Source organism: Python bivittatus, unplaced genomic scaffold, assembly GCF_059951505.1.
Source record: "Python bivittatus isolate LINGU-HERP-01145 unplaced genomic scaffold, Pbiv_v1 ctg000610_np1212, whole genome shotgun sequence".
Lineage (NCBI taxonomy): Eukaryota > Metazoa > Chordata > Lepidosauria > Squamata > Pythonidae > Python > Python bivittatus.
Window position 1 is genome coordinate 8,539,004 of NW_028277088.1, and position 22,690 is coordinate 8,561,693.

A 22,690-nucleotide genomic window follows, 5' to 3' on the forward strand; every position below is an offset into this window, starting at 1 on the left:
TCAGGCTCTCCTTTGAGTTTCCCCTAGATGAGCCCCCCCCTTTTTAAGCCGCGCCATGAGGTCTAGCGCCTTTCGTAACCCATTCACAGTCGCCAAACATCCAAGGTCGGGGAAGGGGCGGGGCCCACGAGAAGGCTCTGCCTCAGCCCCGCCTTCCGAGTCCGCCTCGCCGACGCTTCTCCTCCGGGCCGGCAGGCGGAGCGCTCGGACGCCCTGCCTTGAGGAGGCGGGGAGAGACGCACGTGCGCGCGCGCGCGCAAGATGTGCGCGCGCCGAGGCAGCTGCAGTCGGCGGCCATCTTCTTTCAGGAACCGGCTGGCTCGCTCCCTCCCTCTGCAAGCGCGGCGGCCGCCCCGCGAGCCTCCGTGCCCCCGGCCGCTGCGGGCGGGAGCCCCGAAAGGAAGCCCTGCTCGGGGGCGGAGGGGGCGCGAGCGAAGGGCGCCTCGGGCTTGGGGGCGGGCGAGGCTGGCTGGCGGTGGGGCTTTCCCCCGGGGTCGGGTCCCCTCCTCGGCCGCTCTTCGCCCCGCAGGCTGAGGAGGCCGGGCCGCGCTCCGGATGGGCGGCTAGGCGGCCGGCCACCATGTTCAGCTTCGAAGGGGAGTTCAAGACCAGGCCCAAGGTCTCCCTCGGCGGAGCCAGCAAGAAGGTAAGCCCCGCCAGGCCGCCGTGACTCAGGCTTCTCCGGAGGAAAGGCTCCCCCGGAACCCCCGCGCCTCGCCTCGCTTCGCCTCTCTCCGAGGCAGCGTCCCGGCGACAGTTTCCTCTTCGGAGGAAGGTGCCCGAGCAGCCCGGTTGGGAAGGATGCGCTGAGCGGGACCGGGGCAGGCTTGGCGGCGAGGTCGCCCCTCCGGCTGGGTCGGCGCCCTCTTGGGGGCTGCAGGGCCCAGCGCCGCCCCCCCCAATGGTGCACCGCTGGGGAGACAGGCCTCATGATGCTTGCAGTTAGAAGAGGCCCCTCCGTGGGTGGGCGTAAAACTTTAGAGCCGCTGGCCAGCAAGGGCGTTGCTGAGGATTTGGGAGACGGAGTCCCCACATGGAGAGCCGGATCCTGGTTAGGAAAAATACGTTGGTGGGATTTGGGGGGAGTGGCCAGGCGGGCTGAGCTTAAGCTTTGGGTCCCTAAATGTCTGGATTGCAGTGTTTCTCAACCTTGGCGACTTTGAGATGCGTGGACTTCAACTCCCAGAATTCCCCAGCCAGCGTGGGGAAAGTCGCCAAGGTTGAGAAACGCTGCCTTATTGGACAATAGACAATAAAGGATGTTGAAATCCTGTATCGTTTTTAAATATGTTTCAGAAAACCCAGAGCCTGAAAAGGGCTGATGAGGGAGGGATGTGTTCCCTCTGTTTTGCTGAGCTTTCTCTTTCTTTTCCGGTCACTCTCATTAGTACAGCTGTTAAAAGGGAGGCCTATTAAGGGGTACCAAGAAGGCTTATGGAAAATATGTGTATAGGTATAGCAGCTATATCCTTTTTTCATTTAAAAAATATTTCCTGTCATCTGGATTGTGTATGTGTGTGTGTGTATGTGTGGTGTTTAAATACCGTGGTTCAGCTTTGGCACTCCTGAAACTTGCTCCAACTCTAGCTTCTGTTCTGAAGCCACTTAAGGGCCTCATAATGTAAATATCTCTCAGTTTCCAGTATGTACAATGGGGAGAGTATTGCTTACCTCATATGATTGTTATCTATAGGAAAGAATATAGCTTTCCCAAACAATACAAATCCTTTTTTTTTTTAGATTTTTAAATCTGCCTTTATTATTTTTATAAAGAACTCAAGGTAGCGAACATACCTCATATTCCTTCCTCCTTCTATTTTCCTCATAACAACAACCCTGTGAGGTGGCTTGGACTGAGAGGGAGTGACTGGCCCAAAGTCACCCAGCTGGCTTTTATGCCTAAAGTGGGACTAGAACTTCAAGTCTCCTGGTTTCTAGCCTGGGGCCTAAACCACTAGACCATACTGGTTCTTTTGTTCTATATTTGTTTATGTAAACTGACTACATGTGCTATATGTACCCATCAACTAGAATTGATACTGAATAGTCAGTCTGCTTTAATGCAGTGTGTATAACATATAACAAATTAAAGATATAATGAAATTACTGTGAATATTGCCTTTTGTGCAGTGTTGTGTAACCACACTTTCATGAAGCAGATGCCCATTAGAAATGCATTATGTGTATAATTCATCTAAATTATGGACTATCATTTGCTGCTGACATATCTCTGATAGCTAAAAAGCCATTTATGCTCATCAGATCAGACACATGATACTACATTGTTTTGTGCAGTGAAGATAGAATAAATTAGCATGTGAAAAGTGGCAAGTGGTAGAGCACAGTCTGCTTTTCATTCATGTTTGGTAGATTTATGTGTGTTTGGCATCAAATTATGAACACCAGTAGTTCTACAAAAATATGCTTCTTTGCTCAAAAAAGTGCTCAGGCATAATTATGGTGTTGAAATCACAGGTGGATTTTATGTAATAATGAAGATATAGAAAAGGTATGTAGCAACATCAGATACAATTTCTTAAGATATCTTTATTCAGCTTTCTGCCAGAAAGGGCACTCAAGGCAACTAACTGTATTTACAGTAGTTAATTTACAGTAGTTAAAACTCCTAGTTCTGTCCCCCTCAAGTCTTGCTGTGCTGCTTCACTGTGGTGGTGGTGGTGTGTTCCTAGGAGGAATGAATGAAGAATGTAGAGAGTGTATGCCAAGAGTATATAAAGGCACCTATATTGGGCAGCAGTGATATAGAAAGATGGTAGAGGTGGGTGATCATTTTAATGACAGCATAATTTCATACTGCATGGGAGAAGGGAATTATTTTACCAAGAAAGCCACACAGGCAGACAGTATAAAGTGATTGATGATATAGTGCCAGATGATGGGCCCTTCAAGTTGGATGGCATTCAATATGCTGCTGAGGAAGAGCTGAGGATCTTTTGGTGTACTAATGGTGTTTATGATGCGGTAAATTGAAGCATGCAGGACGTCTAGTTACTGATGTTGCAAAGCAGGAAAAGAAAATCCAAAACTGCAAAGACAGAATTAAAGTGGGAACGTGGAATGTAAGAAGTATGGACATGGGAAAACTCAGCATAGTGAAAGATGAAATGAATTAACTATATGTTGACATCTTAGGTAGCAGCAAATTGAAATGGACTGGAATTGGACATTTTCTGCAGAAGATTACCCTGTTTACTCTGCAGGACATGAAAAACAAGGAACAACATTGTTTTCATAATTTAGAAAGATATACCAAGAACAATATTTGGGTACAGTACAATTAATGATTAAATAGTATCAATTAGACTTTGCGGACAGCCCTTTAATATGACATTAATCCGAGTTTATGTTTCAACCACTGATGCAGAAAAAGAGGAGGTTGACAAGTTTTATGATGAAGTTCAGTCTGAAGTCAGCAGAACATGCCAGCAAGATGTGCAGCTTGTGGTTGGAAACTGGAATGCCAAAAATGGAAATACAGCTGTGTGGCCTAGGAAATAAATGAAGCAGGAGAACGACATAAATTTATGGAATATTTACAGAAATATGGCAAGCAACAGAAGAAGAATCTGTAAAGATTCTAACCAAACTATGCCAGCAAATCTGGAGAACAACACAGTAGCCAACTGATTGGAAAAGGTCCATCTACATAGCAGTACCAAAGAAAGGAAACTTAACAAACTATTGCATAATTTCCTTAATTTCACATGCTAGTAAAATAATACTTAACATCATCCAACACAAATTAGAGCCCTACATAGAAAAGGAGATGCCAGATGTTTAGATTGGCTTTAGAAAATGATAAGGGTCAAGATGTGTTATTGCTGATGCATGCTGGATAATTGAGAAAGCCAAACAGTATCAAAAGGAGTCGGTATGTGCTTCACTGATTGTAGAAAGGCCTTGATTGTGTTATCATGTCAAGCTGTGGAACGTGCTTGGGAAAATGGGAGTCCCAGAATAACTTACTGCCATCATACAAAATGTATGCATAGGTCAGTTCAAACAGAACTTAGTGAAACATTGGTTCAGGTAGCAAAGGAATGAGACAGGGTTGTATATTATTCTCTTATTTATTCAACCTAAATATTGAATATTTATTGAAGAAAGTTGTATTGGAAGAAGATGAGTGTGGTTCTAAAATTGGAGGAAGAAACATCAATAACTTGCAGTGTACTAATGACACTACTCTGATAGCTGAAAATGCAAATGATCTGCAAGCTCTAGTAATTAAAGTCAAGGAGCATAGTGAAAAAATGAGAGTAACATTAAATATAAAGAAAACCAAACCAATGACAACAGGTCATTGGCCAGCCTTAGAATTGACAATGAAGATATTGAAGAGATGAATAGCTTCTGCCTTTTAGGGTTAACTGTCAACAGTGAAGGAGCTGGTAGTCAAGAAATATATCTCAGACTAGCACTTGGCATAGGCCTTGGGAAAGATATTCAGATGTCATGTCATATTTATACCACAAAGATCAGAACCGTCTGGTCAGTGGTCTTCCTGTGACATTCTATGGAAGCAAAAGTTGGACTATGAAGAAACAGGATAGAAAGAATATTGATACTTTAGACTTTGGTGTTGGAGAAGACTCCTGAGAACACCATGGATAACCAAAACAAACAAACAGATGGATCATTAGAATTACTCAACCAATGAGGCACAAAGGACAAGACTCAAATTATTATACTTTGAACACATGTGAAAACCTCACTCTCTGGAGAAGACTGATGCTGGGAAAGGTGGAAGGGCAGAGAAGAAGAGGGTGACCAGTAGCAAGGGTTCTGGGACAGATCATCCTGGAGAAAATCTGTGTGGTTGCTTAGAGTTGACACTGACTTGATGGCACAATCAGTTGGTCATCAACTCCAGTTCTGTGCTTCATTTCCACTGTAATTAATGTAGATTTTATCATTGATTGGTGAGCATGTTCTGATAAATTGACTGCTGAAGTAACCATATAAATGTCCATCTGAAGAATGTTTTACTGAGCTTACTCCTAGATAACTGCATATAAGATTGCTGCCTAAAGTATTAATTTTGAGAATAAATAAACAACAAGATTCAGAACAGGTTGGATATATCAATTACAGAGGAGGAAAACAAATTGAAATATTTACATTAACTTAATAAACCAGAATGGATTATTTTTAACGTTCCTTTTGGTTTTTCACAGTAACTCTGTGGGGTAACGTTTGTCTATGTGAAAGAAAGTGTCTGGGTAGAGATTTGAACATAGGTTTCCCTGGTTTTGCCTCAGCAGTTGAATTGTATAGTTGCTTTTGCCACTGATGCATATTTCAGTTTGTTTGGAAATGCTTGATTTGCCCATAACCATTGCAGGACAGGGAGCAAGCTAACTTTGATACTGCTCTTGCTAAAACATGTCATCATAATGATATTTTTGGGTGGCTGACATCAATGCCAAGTGGTGCGGGCTGATTATAATGTAATCTAACATAGAGGGTACTTCATAAGGGAAGGCTGCTCTCAGCTGTTCAGTTGATAGTGACTCTGTTCCCATGGCATATTAAGAGTGCAGATGTGCCAACATTCCTGCCCCCAACACTTGCTGTGAGTGGCTCTTTAAGCATCATGGCTTCCTGTAGTGTCCAAATCTGAAACAGCTTCCATTTTGGCTTGATAGAAAGTGAGTTAAGGACCAGTCCCATTTGGGGCTCAGACAATACAATAAGCTCCAAAAATTAGTTAAGGGACTATCTTTAAAAGATATGTAAAGTCCAAGCAGGGAGTTTCTACTGTGATACAGTAGGTTGGTGGTTGTGAACACGGCACTGGAATTGGGAAATTTCTTTCTCCTGAATAATAATACTTTTCTTCTCTATTCCAGCTCAGTCCTCATTCAGTGTGTTTTCAGAAAAATGGCCACCTATTTCAGATTGACATGGGTGGTCATTTTTATTTGAAATGATCATTCGTGGAATGACAAACATTCATTGTGTTTCTAAAAGATAAGCCATATGCTGGTCTATGACCATAATAAAGATTTGATTTGATAAGCCATAGATGAACGGCTTGCAGTATGTGGCAGCATTTGACTGCCATATACGTAGACAGCATCTACATACTATTCAAAAGAGACAAAAGACCAGAAGATCACCTCACCAGCAGTCATCACCCAAATAAGCAAAGGTTACCACGGCACACAATCAAACAGTAAACATATGCTAATCAAGGAACTACCAGAGGAGCAAAACAAAACCCCCACCCCCACCAGCCCTGGCAAAGCATGCCACAGCACATAAACAGAGAGCAAACCCCATCCCATTTTAGCACTGAAGATGTTACCTAGCCGGGTAATGAAACATTTGCAAGAAAAGAACCAAGCTCAGAGAACCCCAAGGTTGTTGTTTAGTCGACTTATGGCACATAGCACTGTTATTAACAGAAGACTATGAGCTCGATCCCAGAGTTAGGGGAGGAAGGTTTGACCACATGCGTTCCAGTGACCCCGGAACAGGCTAGTGGCTGTGTGTAAACAAAATGACACCTACAGTTTGAGTTCAGTTCCAGGCAGTTTCATGGACAAGCCATGCACATTTCTTGACAATTTGCCACTGCCTCCTTTCAGGGTGTTTTTAAACTTCCCAATCTAACTTACAGCTAGTGACATTTTTTGAAAAAGAAAACCTTGTAATAGCGCCTGTTTTCAAGAGAGAAATAAAGGTTTCAGTTTTACCACATTCTCAGTGGTTTATTCATCACAGTTCATGGCTGCTTTGTAGTTAATATCAAAAGTGCATAGGCCTGGTTGCTTGGAGTCTAAACACATCTGGATCTCCCATTGAACAGCTGTCCCTTGTTGACAAAATACTACTATTACTACTACTAATAATTCATATCAGTAGTGATATGATTATGTTTATTATCAAATAATAATACGGTAATAGTGCAGCCAAAGAGCTCCAGTTTTTTTACATTAGCTAGCATAATATCAAGTGTGCCTTAACTGTATCTACATTATAGGATCCCAAGTACATTTGCTCTTGGTGCTTAAAACCATCAAATGTTTTCCTATATCTTTTTCCTCTAATAAAGACAGATTGTAAAGTTCAGTAGAGAACACTGATTTGAATTCAGATTTGTGTTGAATGGAATCCCACAAATTGAGATAGTCTGTGTGTGGAGGGGGGAAATGATAATTTTATGCTGATTTCTATCTATAAGCTCCTACATTCTTGTAGATATGCTCTGGCAAGATGAAAAATTCCATACAATGTTTCTTCCTTTATTGCAGAGGATTTGCTGAACCCAGTTGTCTCTACTGGGAGAGCAAGCACTTCTATTTTCAGAAGATGAATTCTGAAGTCAACCCAATAGATGGTTAATGTAGTTACAAACAGCATGTGACATAAGCTCCAATATTGTCTTTCACTCAGCTAAAATTATTGGTGTGATTGGTTTGGCAAAGACGATTATAACTCTTTCTGTGGGTTGGGGAAATATACAGATATATATATACAGACATACAACTAGGAAAAAGGTGTTTTATATAAAACTTCAGTGCATTGATTCAGATAGAAATGTTACATCATGTATATTATTTTCCAGGAGGAAAAGGCATCTCTTTTGCATCGTACACAGGAGGAGAGACGAAAACGAGAGGTATAATGTAAATAATGCATAATAATATAGGAGCAAATGCAATATGCAAGTCATATGCCTTTAAATTTTGCAAAGTTTATAAAGTAGAAACATCAGTCTATTGAGAATAAAAATGAGCACAAATGAACATAGGAATATTGCAGTACTGACCTCAAACATAAAATACTCTTAGTGACCTATAACTGCAAGTTTCTTGAATTAATAAACTTATGACTACACAGCATAACACATGTATTGTATTGTATTTCATCTGAGTGTAAATGGAAAATCATCAGTTGTTTCTGAAGTTGATTTTTTTTCTATTTTAATAACAGCCTGAATTAATCAGCAGCTCACAGTTTCTGTGGTCTGTCTCTTTTGTCCCACTTGCATAGTCTTTTCTCACCTGAAGTTAGTTATATAATAACAGAGACCAAATCAAAATAGTACATGAATATTGGGTTATAGAATAGAGGAGTCAGATTCTTATCTGGTAGTTCAGCTTTTTCCAAGTTGGTATCCTCTAGTTGTATTGAAAATAGTGTGGTTGATTATACAGCATTCTCAGTCACACATGGATATGGAGTTGATTGAGAGCTATCAGTCTCGGGGGCAGGTGATACCAATGTAAAAATCTGAAAAAAGTACTTTGCTCTTTATTGGAAGACGGTAGTTTCTTTGTGAACCAACTTGACGAGCAGTATAAAAATGCTGTGAATCTATGTTTCTAAGCATCTGGTATCTGAAAGACTGCTCCTTATACTCATGAAAATTAAAGATTTTTTTGAGTGTGTCTGTTCCTATAGTGAGCTCTCAAAGTGTTGGCATTTTGAACTGTTAAATTATAATGCATCATATTTTATTGACCTTTGTCTTGTCTCCTTAGGAAGAAAGGAGAAGGCTGAAAAATGCAATAGTCATCCAGTCCTTTGTTCGGGGATACAGGGACAGAAAACACCAAGTAGGCTTTTTTTCATGATTGACTTTTTTGAATGTTTTTGAGATTGTGCAGCAGATTATATTAAAATGAAATTAACAGTTCTTACACGAATGATTCTACCATTCCATCTATTATACTGAACCTTTGTCTGGATCATGCTGTCACTCTTTGTGCAGTTCAGAGTTTAGTTACACCCATGTGGAAGGAGAGAGTGAATGAGCACATTAGCTCTTTTCCAGCTTTCATTGCCCTTTTTCAAGAAACAGGTGGTCTTTTTCATCCATGAAGGTTCTGTATATGATGTAGAATCTAGAGTTATGCATTGTATATTGCAGTTAAGTTTTGGGAACACTTGAAGATGACTTATTGGTATGCAAAAACTACCAAATGCTATGGTAGATATACAAGGTTGTGTAGAAGTAATAACTTATGAAGAAAGTGTACATCAGCCTTTGCTAAAACAGGCTCCTCTTCTAGGTATCCTCTATACTGAGATAACATGGGAAGCCAGAATTCCAGTTCATTTTGTAACCCACCCATCAATTAATAACAACCAGAATATTGAGTTAATCTGTAATTAAAAACAGTATTACAATAGAAATTCAAAGAGCCACATGCTTTTTCTGAAGCATCTCTGTGTTCATACAATTTTGCTCAGTTTCTTGATTAGTATGTAAGTCAAAAACCACAACCCAACCTCTATTTCCTCAAAACCCCCAGAAAGGGCAGAAAAGAAATTAATGAACTTTTGTTGCTACTCTCAGTATGGTAAAGTGAGGAAACAAGTATCTATCACAATAGTTTCCTGCACATTGATTTTATTATTAGTTCATTTTGATATATACTGAGCCCTGATTCTCTCCCTTAATACACAGGCAAACTGTCTGCTTATATGGGATTTGGATGAACTGATGTCCATTCTAGGATTGATTAAATGACAGATAATGCCATCCAATCATTGTAGATTATTTATGCCTGGTGCTATTATCTACATACACCAATTTTTTAATTGGAACACTTACACACAGCATTGCAACCAAGGCTATAAAAAAGAAATAATATGGAAGAAAATTTGGAAGATGAAATTCTTGTCTTCACAAGAATTTACTGATTTGCAAATGAAGCCTGCTGTTTCAAATTAGCATATTGAAATGTTGCCTGTATAAACTAATGACTGACAATAGATTTCATTAGCTTTATTTTTATTTTTCAATTTAAGTATTCTATTCAGAGGAGTGAATTTGATCACTATGCTAATTTAGCACAATCTGGAGGAAGTTTCTCCTCTGCCAGTGGAGGAAACCTGACTCTTTTAGTTCGCCAACTTCTGTTTTTCTATAGACACAGTGAAGATTCTAAACGTTTGGTAAGTAGTGATCTTTCATTTGGGGAAATTGTTTTCAGTTTCCAGCTTTTGAGTTGTAATTTCATTTTTTAATTGCTTTAGCTGCCTGTAATACGTGAATAGCTTCTTGTCCGTTTGACCAAGAAAGGAGCTAGATCTTGGGAGGGCGATCTTTCTGTTGCTGAGAGCCACCCATAACATTTGGAGAAGCAGGCAGGGGCTGCAATGTGGGGACACTGAGACTGTGTGGGCAGGCTATGCCTCACAATTGGCAGAGCCAGGATTTTTTTTTTTTAAGTTTCTTGGGTTTGGGGAAGGAATCAACTTCATAGCCAGAAAAAGGATAAACTTCATAGCCAGAAAAGTTTTCTGTATAAATAAATATTCATTTTAAATCTCTAATTAGCATGTTCAATTTAGGTTCTGTAGGCCCCACACTTCCTAGCTGCTTAGGAAATGAAAAGCAAAGCGTAGTAGTACTGTAGCACAGGGTTCCTCAACCTTGGCCACTTGAAGATGTGTGGACTTCAACTCCCAGAATTCCCTAGCCAGGGTGGCTAGGGAATTCTGGGAGTTGAAGTCCATACATCTTCAAGTGGTCAAGGTTGAGGAACACTGCTGTAGCACTTTTCTATTTCCTGCTCCATAGTTAATGATTGGAAACAAGTGCCTTAGCAAAGACCTTTTCATATGGTAAGAATTCCCAGAAACTCCCCCTACCTTAGTTGCCTCTGCCAATAAAACCTCTCTCGTTATTCGGTTTTTTGTTATTTCTGTTGCATGCAAACAACTTTGTTTACTAGTATAGCTTTGTTATGACCAAGTAATAGTAGCTTAAAACTTAGTCAAACAGGAAGCACCCCCCCTTTTTTCTCCTTCGTAGAAACCATGTTTTGTTTCATGTATACTTTTATTAATTGCAGTTCAAATTTTATGATTCTGAATGATGTGTTAAAGTGCATGTTGAGTAATTATATATCTTCCTCTGTATTTTTAACATACTGAAATTTAGAGTAAGGATGAAACAACATTGTGACTAAAGTTTGGTCATTCTTGGTTTGATTTTCTTTGGCCTTACAGAGATAGCATTATTGTATGGTTTACAAAAAGCAGCATTTCATATTTTTAATGCATTTTCCTACTTGTATTTGTGGATTTTTTCCCTTCTAGATATGGATATGCCAAAATTTGATTAAACAAAATTCTCAATTTGTGAAGCAGCTTGATGGTCCTGACAAACTTACATGCTTATACCAGATAAAAAGGCTGTTGGGCCTATGTTGCAGGTAAACAGATATACAAACAAATGAAAACAGTTTGCTGTAAAATAAAATATGTTCCAAGAACTTGGTTGACATAAGGCTGCCAATATGATACATATGGCTAATTTGAAATATCATAGATGTATCGTAGGATGGGATGTGTTCTGGGATTCCCTGTTCATCAGAGAATTGATGGTACTAATTTATTATTAAAATGAAGGAAACTTTCACAATTCCCTACTATCTAGCTGTGCTCTAGTCATTGGTTTTCATTGATTCCATTTAAAGTTTCCTTCAGAAATGAAGTCTGAAAGTTCATTTTGCTGTGTATAAAGAATTGTATTTTTTTTTTACATCAAGGGAAAATAACATATTTTGAGAAATAGCTTTAATTCTGTTATAGATTGCTGCAAAACTGCAATGATGACAGTCTGAATGTTGCACTTCCTATGAGGATGCTTGAAGTATTTTCATCTGAGAATACCTATTTGCCTGTTTTACAAGATGCTAACAATGTTGCATCGATAATTGAACAAATCTTGCACTACGTGATTCAGAAAGGTTAGTATGGTGATTATCTTTTAGAATTATGTTGAATGTTGAACTATATTTGTATTACTATTTATTGGAAATACCTTTTTAATAATTGTGACTATAGTAATTAAATCACATTCTGCTGTCTTTTCATACAGCATTTCTAAATTAAACACTGCATATTTTAATAATTGTGGTATAATGAAATATTTTGAATTTCTTGTGTTTTATAACTAGTTTTCATTTTTTAAAATTCTTGCTTTTTTAAAAAAAAAATTTAAACTTAATTTTGAATATGATTAGTGCTGCATTCTTAACCGTACTCTGTATCTAGTAAGTATTGCTGAATTTGCTGTGACTTTTGAGTAGGCAGGCTGATAAATGGATTATTATTTTGCACTGATGTCTAGCTATGACCCTATTAAATGCCTTATTGTGCTTGCTGCAATAGAGAAGGCAGCTATCCTACTGAAATGTATTGAATGGCTTGTCATTACTTAAAAATAAATAGGCAGGAGTGTTTTGATGCTGCCTTTTAAGTTGTCTTTTTCTTTTAGGATACTACAGATCTCTTTATCTCCTAATAAATAACAAGCTTCCATCAAGTATTGAGTATTCTGATGTCTCTCGGGTTCCTATTGCAAAAATATTGTTAGAGAATGTTCTGAAGCCGTTGCACTTTAATTATAGCTCCTGTCCTGAAGATGCCAGGTGAGCATTGGATGTTCTTAGTTGTTAATCTGAGAGCAAACTGTTAACTGTAAACTGTTAGACTAGTTTAATATTTCTGCATATTGTCATAATATGAAGAGAGGCAATGATACTTTAATGGAGCAAGTATAGGAAGCTTTGTGGAATTGCTAGTTCAGGACTTCTGAACGATGTCTTGATTTCATTGCTTGCTTGTGGGCTCATAAAGAAAAGCAGACATTCAGAATAATTTTGAGGCCTGAGATCTAATATAGAATTAATAAAAATTTGTCCAATGTCATTGGGTAAAACACATGCTGAGATCTATAAATTGATGGTATTGTGAATCTCCTGGTGACTTGTGACTTCTGTTCTGAAATAACCAAAAAGGTTGCTAAATTTTCTTTAGTAGCAATTGTTGTAAAGAGGACATGGGTCTAGTGCTGGAATGGATAATTTGGAACTTATAATGCTATTTGGTTAAGTATTCTTATATCCTGTATGTTAGTATACTTTTATCACATTTTTATTTTGCAATGGTTATGGCCTTTTGACCATAAGTGAGAAAGTAAGTAAGCGAGCAAAGAAATAAATAAATAAAGCCACCCAGAGTAATTGAGAGCCAGGTGGCATGCAAGTTTAATAAATTAGTAGTAGTAGTAGTAGTATTTCTTTATCCTAATTTTTATTTTGTAATGGTTATGGTCTTCTGACCATTAATATAAAATTGACCATAAAAGCCTGCTGGCTTTTCATAAGTCCTTAAAGACCTGATTCTGTGCCCAGGGCTGAGGCCCCGAGTGTGTGCAGAGACTTGTTTCTTGGCTCTATTAGTGTTTATGGTGTATGATTTATTCTTGGCTGCTATGTATTTTAATTTTTGTATTATTGTACTTGTTTTTTATTTTTAATTGTGTTTGCTGCCCAGAGTCAGTTGTTGAGATGGGTGGCCATGCAAGTTGAATGAATGAATGAATGAATGAATGAATGAATGAATGAATGAAGGCTTAATTCTGCCCAGAGTTGTTGAGGGCTGGGCAGCTTGCAAGTTTTATTAATTTTTTATTATTATTGTTGTTGTTGTTGTTGTTACATGCTCTATTAGCAGAATGTTTTCTCTGTCTGCTGCAGGCAACAGGTTTTTGCTGCTTTTACAGAAGAGTTCCTGGCAGCACCTTTTACAGACCAGATATTCCATTTCATCATTCCAGCACTTGCGGATGTAGAGACCTGTTTTCCCTATGAACTCTTTCTGAATGCACTATTATTAACAGAAAGTAGTCGTTTGAGGAAAAGCGAGAGAGCTCCTTGGCTTTTTTACTTTGTTCTAATAGCTGGTGAAACTTACTTAGGTATGCAAATTTTAAATATAAATTTGTTATATGCCCTATTACATGTAATCATTTGATTGATGGTGAATCATTTGAAATGGCACTTTGCTTGCCACCCTCTGGTTCTGCTCTTCCAAGCCACAGTGCCAGTGCAGCTGCTAGAAGATGCTGAATGACTACCTTGGGGTTTTCTCTTGGTCTTCTGGCCACGTATCTGCAGAGATAGCGGGAATATGTTTATTCTTAAGTGATCTCTTCAGTATTTGTATATTCTGTATAATGGGTTTAATTATGTTTTCCTCTATAGGTTCTCTTTCAGAAGAAGGGTTGCTTGTGTATTTGCGGGTGCTCCAGTCATTTCTTTCTCAGTTACCTGTCTCAATGTCAGGTACAGATTGTCAGGACTCAGCAAGTGACTCTGAAGATGAAGAAATTAGTAAGATGTCATCTGTGCCTGTAAGCTCCTTATTTCCTGTTTTAGATAATATAAAGCTGTTTTTAGGCCTGTTTTTTTCCCAAAGCAATGCACAGAAGAGGTGAGCAACAAAGTAAAAAGTTGATTGTGTCAGGATAGATCCCCAGAAATACTTTGTTAAACCGGTCTGCTGATGTAAAAATCTATGACATCAGTCAAAGGCATTCTTTAGAAGAATATTGCCCAAGACTCGCTTAAGTGCTAAAGTAGTAGGGACAAGTATAGACAGGTCCAGACTAGTTTCATGGACCTTCACAATGAATGCTTGAGAGAGATTCCCAAGACAATTCTTAGTATAAAGGCAGGAATGTATGAATGAAGGTGATTAAGAGCTTTTAAAGTTAAGACCAGTACTTTCAATTAATCCCAGCTATAGTCTCTGAATCATCTTCAGAGGTAACCCTTCATAAAATACTCTGCAGCGGCCTGGGAAGTAAATAACATTGGCTAAATCAGGTTGTTCCAGTAACTGCCTGTGGTGGAAAAAAATGGTAATTGCAACCACAGTTATTTGGGCACATTTACAGGTGTAGGTAAAGTGTGTACACCCCTTGTTGATTCTTGAAAGAGTATTTCCAAGTACCTAATAGTTATGTGTTTGAATGTATTACCACACATTTTTTGTTGGTGTTTGCAAATACAACTTTTGTTTTTTTGTAATTGACATTTAGATGCTCAGCCTTAAAATAAGTGACTTAACACACGTACACTTCTCATACTCACTGATTTCATGGGGAGGATGGCTGCATCATGTGCATGTAGAGTGGAGATTGAGAGGTGGATCAGTAAGATAACTAATGAGTTAATATAAAAATGGAAAAAATAAGGGTGCTAAAATGCAACATCCTTTTCGGTAGACGATTACTTCTGACAGATGCCCTTGAAAGTTGCACCTGATTCTTAAGTAAGTGTTTTTGTAGAGCCCTTCTAAAAATTACCTGTGGGGAGCATATCAAAACAAATTTAAAATCTGTGAAGGTGGCAGAAAGCGTTCAATGTGGGGGAGAAAAGTCTTGAATGGATTTAGTTGTTTTTTTAAAAAATTTGGAGCTGAAGAGAACATGATGTTCTCCCAACATCCTATCAAAAGAGTGGAACTTAATTGCTAAGAGGTAGTTGTCAAATTTTTGAGGGCAGAAAGATGACTTCTTTAATAATAGCCACACAACTGCTATTTTTACCACAAAAGGGACCATATTCTTTCTCAGAGAGGAATTTAGTACCTCAGCTTCAAGTCTTGAAGCACTTCCTGGATACTTTTATTATTAAAGTGGTTGTGAAAAAATCCATAATGGCAACACTTAAGCTTGATCAGGTTTTTTTGCTATAACTTGAGGGGGTTCTTTTTTTTAATTTCTTTCAAAGTACATTAATTACAGTATCTTAATTCATATTAGCTTTGGTTTTGCTGACAATTGGACAGTTTATAAGTTTCTTTGTATTCAGTGGAAAAAATAAAAGGCTTAACAGTGTGTATTTGTGTATAGATAGTGTTCATTTCCAGATGTTGCAGAATGCTGAGAATAGGTTTTATATAGCTAGACGTGTCAGTTGCAGTCAAGTAGAACATTGCACAAGTCACTGCATAATGTTTTGTGATTTATTGTGAGAAAGAATGGAATTCTAATGGGGGCACTGAATTTAGCGGTTGTTCAGAAAAGTGGTCTTGTAGATTGTGAATAAAAACCCTCCCTTTACTTTGTATGGATTTAGAAATGCAATTCTTATTTGCCAACTTCAAATAGTGAAGAAACATTAAAGTTAATGTTTTCTCTCTAACATATTGTTCAAATCTGAGAACTACTAATTATGATTAACACGCTGTTCTACGTATTATTCCCTGGAAATAACATAGAGTGCAGCTTCCTCCCATATACATAGAATTGTAGATGTAATTTATTATGAACGTTGCTTTGAAAAATGCCTGAATTGAAGGACCATACTCTGTTAAAACCTGCTTGCTTGATTTAAGAGTCTTGAAGGCTCATTTTTAAGTGTTTTCATAAACTGTTTTTAATTTTGAAATAATTCAGTGTGACCAGTTGGAATGTAACCATCCTCTTTTTTAATTTTACAGGGAGATGGAAGAATATCAGTCCAATATATAACTGAAGAGTGTCTTTCAAAGCTGGACACAAAGCAGCAGACAAACACCCTGCTAAACATGGTTTGGAGAGATTCAGCTAGTGAAGAAGTCTTCACTCTGATGGCTTCCATTTGCCATACATTGATGGTGCAGCACCGAATGATGGTGCCAAAAGTCAGGCAAGTGTAAAAAATACGTGAGTTCATGTACCTAATTTATTACACTTGAGATGATTTTGACCCACTCTTGTATGTGTCTGTAACATTACTTCTTGGTTAATCTGTTTTGTGATAAGCTGTGAGTCATTAAAAAAGTTTTAAAAAGAGCTAGTTAATGTGAGATATATTGATTGGATGGGATTATATGTTAGCTGAAAGTGTAGGCCTCTGAAATACTGAAAACTGACAAAAATGCCACTAGTTTGTCTTCAGAAATATAATCATAGATGCCTCTTTATGGTTCTAAAACACGAACAATGGTAAATGCAAAGTTAATACATTCAGTAATACAACGTTACTGGTCCTTTCCCTACCATCATAAATACTTCTTGAATTTGGGTTGTGGTCATAATAAAGTTGCTTGATTGCATGCATGGTATAAATACGCCTGGTAGTTTTGGAATGCAGTAAAGCACAAATAATTCAAACTGCTTTGTAAACAGTGGTGCAGAAAACAAATTGGTGTTCTCTGTTTAGCTTACTTCTGTTTATAGCTTTTCAAGGAAGTAAGATGTCAGTGAAACTGTGGTAGTCTGATTAGGGTAATTAAGTCTTTGTCAACTAATTGCAATAGAGCAGGATGTGAGATCCGGAGATCATAGCAGAAGCCGAATTAGTATGCCTGCCTTTATTGCAGTTAGTCTATTGCCTTGAATAGTAATTATGGGATTTAAACGGATCATTGCTCTGACATGAGGTTTATTGACGAATTGTGTAAGAAAGTTGATTAATTAGTGATGTCTCTATGGTCTTAATTGTACAACTGTAACCTCTAGTTTTCTTCAAGGAGCAGTGTTTAAAATCCTGCTGCTCTTTGTGTAAATATATTTTGTTGGTGTTTCCACATTATGAAAATGGTTAATTTCAGTGTGTGAAGTTTGACCATATCCAAGTCTCCTTTAACACAAAGGTTTTGTTAAAATGACAGTGGCAGGAATTCTGGCAGATGCATGTAGTTCTGCATATGTGCTGACATTCAGTCTTCTGTGGAATAAATACTATTTTCCACTGTGGTCATCCTCTTCTACCTGTGTCACTCCCCCCCTTCATCTTGTGATAAGCCTAAAAGAAGACGTTGATGCTTCAGTCTATCTTCTTGTTGCTGATAAGCCAGAATTTTCAGGAATGCTAGTGTATACTGTTGTGCAAAGCAAAGCAGTGGCTGTGTTACACCCTGATCTCTCAGTCTTTTTCATGAGTAGATACGAGAGTAATACTAACAAGAGGGTTTGTGTGATGCTGCTCTTCACGTGGCACCAATCTGCCTGCCCCACTTTTGCTGCCCCTGTGCAACACCTGCTTCTTGAAGCTCTTGATTTGATTACTACTTGGTGCTTTGGCCTCCTGCGGTGGCAATCCATTTCAAGTCAAGTTTGCATTCAAGCCTGCCCTCTTGGTTAATTGCAACCTCTCACTCATTGAAAGTATGCATTAACTGTGTGCGTTAATGTTGAGATTTACACCTTGATTATTGCCCAACTTCTGAATAATTACATTTCATTTGCTAATTCACTGGTAATGCATTTGCTACTCTTCAGCTCATATTGGGTAGATGAGTTGATGGAATCTTGGCATTGTAGCTGCAGTATAAAGAATCACAATCTACTTCCGTGTGTCTGGTGACTTTATTATGGTATCTCTGAGGAGCAGTTGTATTTCATGTAAACGTTTTTCACCTTGAAAACCACATTTAAGAATGTATCATGCAATTACTCTTGACATTAAAAAAAAAATCATAGACAAATCTCTGCCATTGCATTAAAATGTTTAGAGTGCATTTTCTGTATTGGTTCAGGATTCCCAGAGGGCCATTGGGAGACAAGCAACGTTCATTTACAGTTGTATGCTGAGGGATCTCAGTGGCTTACTTAATCTTATGTAATTGCAGTCACAACTGTTCCCTTCTACCTGTGACTCTTTCTAGTTTAAAGGAAGTGTCAAAATATGCTGCCCTACTATAGTGACCTCTGTCCAGCTGTATGAGCTGTCTCTTTGTATTGTATTCTCTTCATTAACTTAAATGGTCTCAGTGGGAAACCGGACCCAATTTATGGCCTAAATTGAAAATCTTGCCTTTAAGTAATTAACTTATAGCAGTGCCTTGACTAAATAAAGCTTAATGGGTCATTTAATCTCTCCCAATCTACTAGCAAGAATTTAACACTTTTTTTTTTAAAAAAAAAGAAAAGGCAAGCCCTAACACTTTTGCAAAACATACATTTAGAGCCTTTTTTATATGTGTGTGTGTATGTATGTATGTATGTATGTATATGTACATGGTGCCTAATTAGCACCATATACTGCAGGATTTTCTGCAGGATTTTCATCGAATGCTTACTTCATATAAAGAAGCAGTACTATAGGATCTTTTATCAAAAATATGTATAATAAATGCAACAAAACCTACAGGATGCCCTTTGGTCGCCAAAGTAAATCAAACTGTCATGTATATGCTTCCTCTTCACTTAATCCATATATGGTATTTGTGATTATGAATAATATTTTAATTAGATTATTAAAGTTACAAAAATATTTGATTAACAGTAATAAAAAAACAAGATTATAGAATACAGATAATATTAAATAAATTCAGAAGTTTTAATTAAAAAAATGAAATTATGGTGGTGTTTTATCAAGGACTGGAAATTCCAAAGGAGAATAGTTTTCTGGATTATAGGCTATCAAGCAAAAGTACATAATAGAAAATTCTTAGTTATAAATACATAATGGAAAGTTTGATTCTTAAAATTTGTAAAAATGCTGTAGGAGGATTTTTGTGTTCAGCTAGAGAGAATTTTGTGTATGTAATGAATATTGAGAAATTTGCAAGGAAAATTTGGCATATATGGTTTCAGAAGTAAATAATTAGAAAATTCAGTATCATCTGGCTATGCTTTATAGCAGTTCAAGGTGTAAGGCAAGAGTTGTTATTTTGAAAACAGTAAATTTCGTTAAACTTCTTTTACTGTCAGCGGATGTGGTAATATCGAGTACATTGCATCTATGCCACAGACCACACACTGACTACCAGTTAGCTTCTGGGTGCAATTTAAAGTGCTGGTTTTGACCTATAAAGCTCTTTATGGCTTGGCCTCTGGATATCTTCAGGACTGTTTGCTCCAACTGGAATTGGCCTGACCTGTTCAGTCATCTAGGGAGAAACTGCTCCTAGTGTCCTGCTCTGGGGAGGTAAAGAGCTGGGGCCAGGAGAGGTGATACCAGTATCGGTCTCTGCCACGGTCTCCCTATGGAGATCAGGCTGGCCCCCTCCCTGATTGTGTTCAAAAAGAGATTGAAAGCATAACTTCCAGAGGGTTTCTGACCAGGTTGGACTACCTCTGCTTTTACAATTTCAAACAATTTGAATGGTTTTATCTTTAAGTTATTTTATTAATATTTGATTTTATGCCTGCCATGAACGTTTTAAATTGCTTTTGATTGAAGCAAGATACAAAAATAAATAAAAATGTCTGGAGATAAGGGTATAATGGTAATTCGATAGCTAGGAAATTGAAAATCATTATAGTAAATGTAACATTAGATATTCATATACTTTAAAAGAGATTTGTGACTTTTCTGTTTTTTTCCAAAATTACAAATTATAGGGTACATTTTGGAATCTGTGACATTTATGAACTCAGTTCATTCCTTCCATAAGGATACCTTGGAAATTTCAAATAATTGTAATAGGACTAAATGTATGGTACTGCTAAACTGTGTCATTATAAGCAGGATTATAAACAGAAGATAAATTTATAATTAAATTTGATAAAAAGATTTTTTCTATCTTAATGTAGTCCAGCTTTTGGCTTTATTATATCATCTTAAAATAACTTTACAATTAATATATTTGTATATATTAAATTGGTCTCAGATGATTGGTGAAACATGAAAAAGCATAGTTTATCCAGGTTATCTCTGATTATTTTACACTGCTTTTTCTTTAATAGAAAAGACTTTCGGTATTGATATGTGATAAAACTAGCTGGAGAACCCTGGAATTAATATTTGTCTATGAATGATAGCTTTGGATAAATTTTGAAAGAAAAGTTTAACAAAGATATTTTATAAAATTTATACTTTCTCTCTTTCCTTTTAGACTTTTGTACAGTTTAGCTTTTAATGCCAGGTTTTTGAGGCATCTTTGGTATTTAATCTCATCAATGACAACACGAATGATTACTGGGTATGTAGTAACATTATAAATACAGAAAAAATAAAGAGTATCATGTACAGTATTGACTGAAACAGTTGCAAAATTACTTCACAGTACAAGGCTGAATTATTAATTAATGTTTTTATGAAAACTGCAACCTTTATTTCATTTTTTAAAAACCAGTCAACTACTTTAAGAGGCATTTCCTTCTATACATGTTAAAAAAGAGAACATGTCTCTTCTAAATCACTATTTTATACACACTACTTGAATACAGTGTGATTTTTTTGGTCCCTTTATTTTATCCTTATTGTTGAGATATGATTGGCATGTATGTAGATTTCCACTTTAGCAGTGCAACCTGCTTTCTACAGGAGGTTGTGAAGGGTCACCTGTGCTGGTGGATGGATGGTGGCTTCTTGTGAGTGCTCCTTTCTGTCAGAATGTGAAAAGTGTGTGCATGCTGGATTTATAGTTTGATTTTGTGTGGTATTGTATTCTGTAAAGAATATTTCTGTATTCATCTGATAGCTGAGGGCAGGGATAAATTACAAATGTTTTGGATTTCAACAGAATTTACACCCCTAATCCTGTGTTTGCCCAGTTATGCTACTGTCTAGAGAAAAATACTATAAATAGGTGTGTAAAATGTTAACATTTATTTCATTACAATTTATTTTTATTATTTCATTAGGTTTAAATGTTACTTACTGCTGCACAATAAGTAATATTTAAACCTAAATTTGGTGGGCTGCCTTTGAAATACCCCGAAAATTTTAATTGTATATATGGTATGTATTTTGTATATATGGTATGTATTTTATATATATTTATAGTTTTAATGTTTTTGTAACCTGCCCAGAGTCCCCTATTGTAGGGGAGATGGGCGGGAGAGAAATCCAATAAATAATAATAATAATAAATAATAAAAATATTGTGTGGCTTCTAAAAGAGGATGTTTCAGAATGAATTCCAAATTGGGATGTTAGAAATAATTTCTAATCATTTCATTTCACACCCAAGCCATAGATTTAAGTGGATCTTTTGATTTTTTATTAAGGTCTATGGTGCCGCTTCTTCAAGTAATATCACGTGGTTCCCCAATGTCGTTAGAAGATTCTAGTCGGATCATCCCTCTCTTCTACCTTTTTAGCTCCTTGTTTAGTCACTCACTTATTTCTATCCATGATAATGAATTCTTTGGTGACCCTATAGAAGGTAAGGGCATCGTCTTCTGTGGGTTTTCTCTCAAAACTCATAATAACAACACCATTATAAACACATTCGTGTTGAATGTCCTCCTCCATCTGAAAACATAAAATGTTTTTTGAGTATGCACTTTTAGTTACTTAATATTTTATTATTTAATTATAAGCACTGCTTTGTTCCCTTTGTGTTTTAATTTTCTAATCTGAAAACGGAACACAGATTATACTGTAAAATAGTAAAGGTTTTAAAAGGTATGTAGAACAGAAGAGCCCTTACATGTAGTCCTCTGGTTATGATGGCAGTTGGGACTGAAATTTCCATGGTTAAGTGATACGGTTGTAAAGCACGACATCATGTGACTGCATCACTTAGTGATGGCAATTCCAGCAGTCCTGGTTGCTATCATTAAATGAAATGTCTCAGTATGACATCTGGTATTTATTAGATTACAGTGGGGTGTAGAACAGGTATAGATTTAGAGTGAAACTGTATTATTCATGTAGTATAGGGGTGAGCAACTAATGTCTTCTAGATAGTTGGACTACAACTGTAATCTGACCCAAGTAGGATGGTTGATAGTAAGGGATTGTGAGAATTGCAATTCAAAACTTGAGAAAGAATCACTGCCTATACCTATGTATAAGATTTATTAGAATGGAAAGGCAGTTAATTCTTCACTGTAATGTATAGATTCACAAATTTGAACAAAGACATTATTTTAGATTCAAATTACCATATTTTCTCTTTTGTCTTAGAGCCTTAGTTTGGTCACAGTACTAAACCATAATATGGTTGGTTGGTTTTTGTACGATTGTGA

At 37.4% G+C, this 22,690-nt stretch overlaps 1 protein-coding gene across 1 annotated transcript in view; it reads left to right on the top strand.

Annotated features, from left to right (window-relative positions):
* The first annotated feature begins 258 nt into the window (after positions 1-258).
* The window catches only part of UBE3C (ubiquitin protein ligase E3C), a 56,446-nt gene continuing 34,014 nt past the window's right edge, over positions 259-22,690 (top strand). The window contains exons 1-12 of the mRNA XM_088150103.1: positions 259-646; positions 7,595-7,648; positions 8,514-8,588; positions 9,787-9,933; positions 11,083-11,198; positions 11,578-11,735; positions 12,266-12,419; positions 13,530-13,750; positions 14,037-14,185; positions 16,282-16,469; positions 20,608-20,694; positions 21,725-21,882. Coding sequence (XP_088006229.1) covers positions 581-646; positions 7,595-7,648; positions 8,514-8,588; positions 9,787-9,933; positions 11,083-11,198; positions 11,578-11,735; positions 12,266-12,419; positions 13,530-13,750; positions 14,037-14,185; positions 16,282-16,469; positions 20,608-20,694; positions 21,725-21,882 — 1,573 coding nt within the window. The 5' untranslated portion in view covers positions 259-580. The remainder of the gene's footprint in view (positions 647-7,594; positions 7,649-8,513; positions 8,589-9,786; positions 9,934-11,082; positions 11,199-11,577; positions 11,736-12,265; positions 12,420-13,529; positions 13,751-14,036; positions 14,186-16,281; positions 16,470-20,607; positions 20,695-21,724; positions 21,883-22,690) is intronic.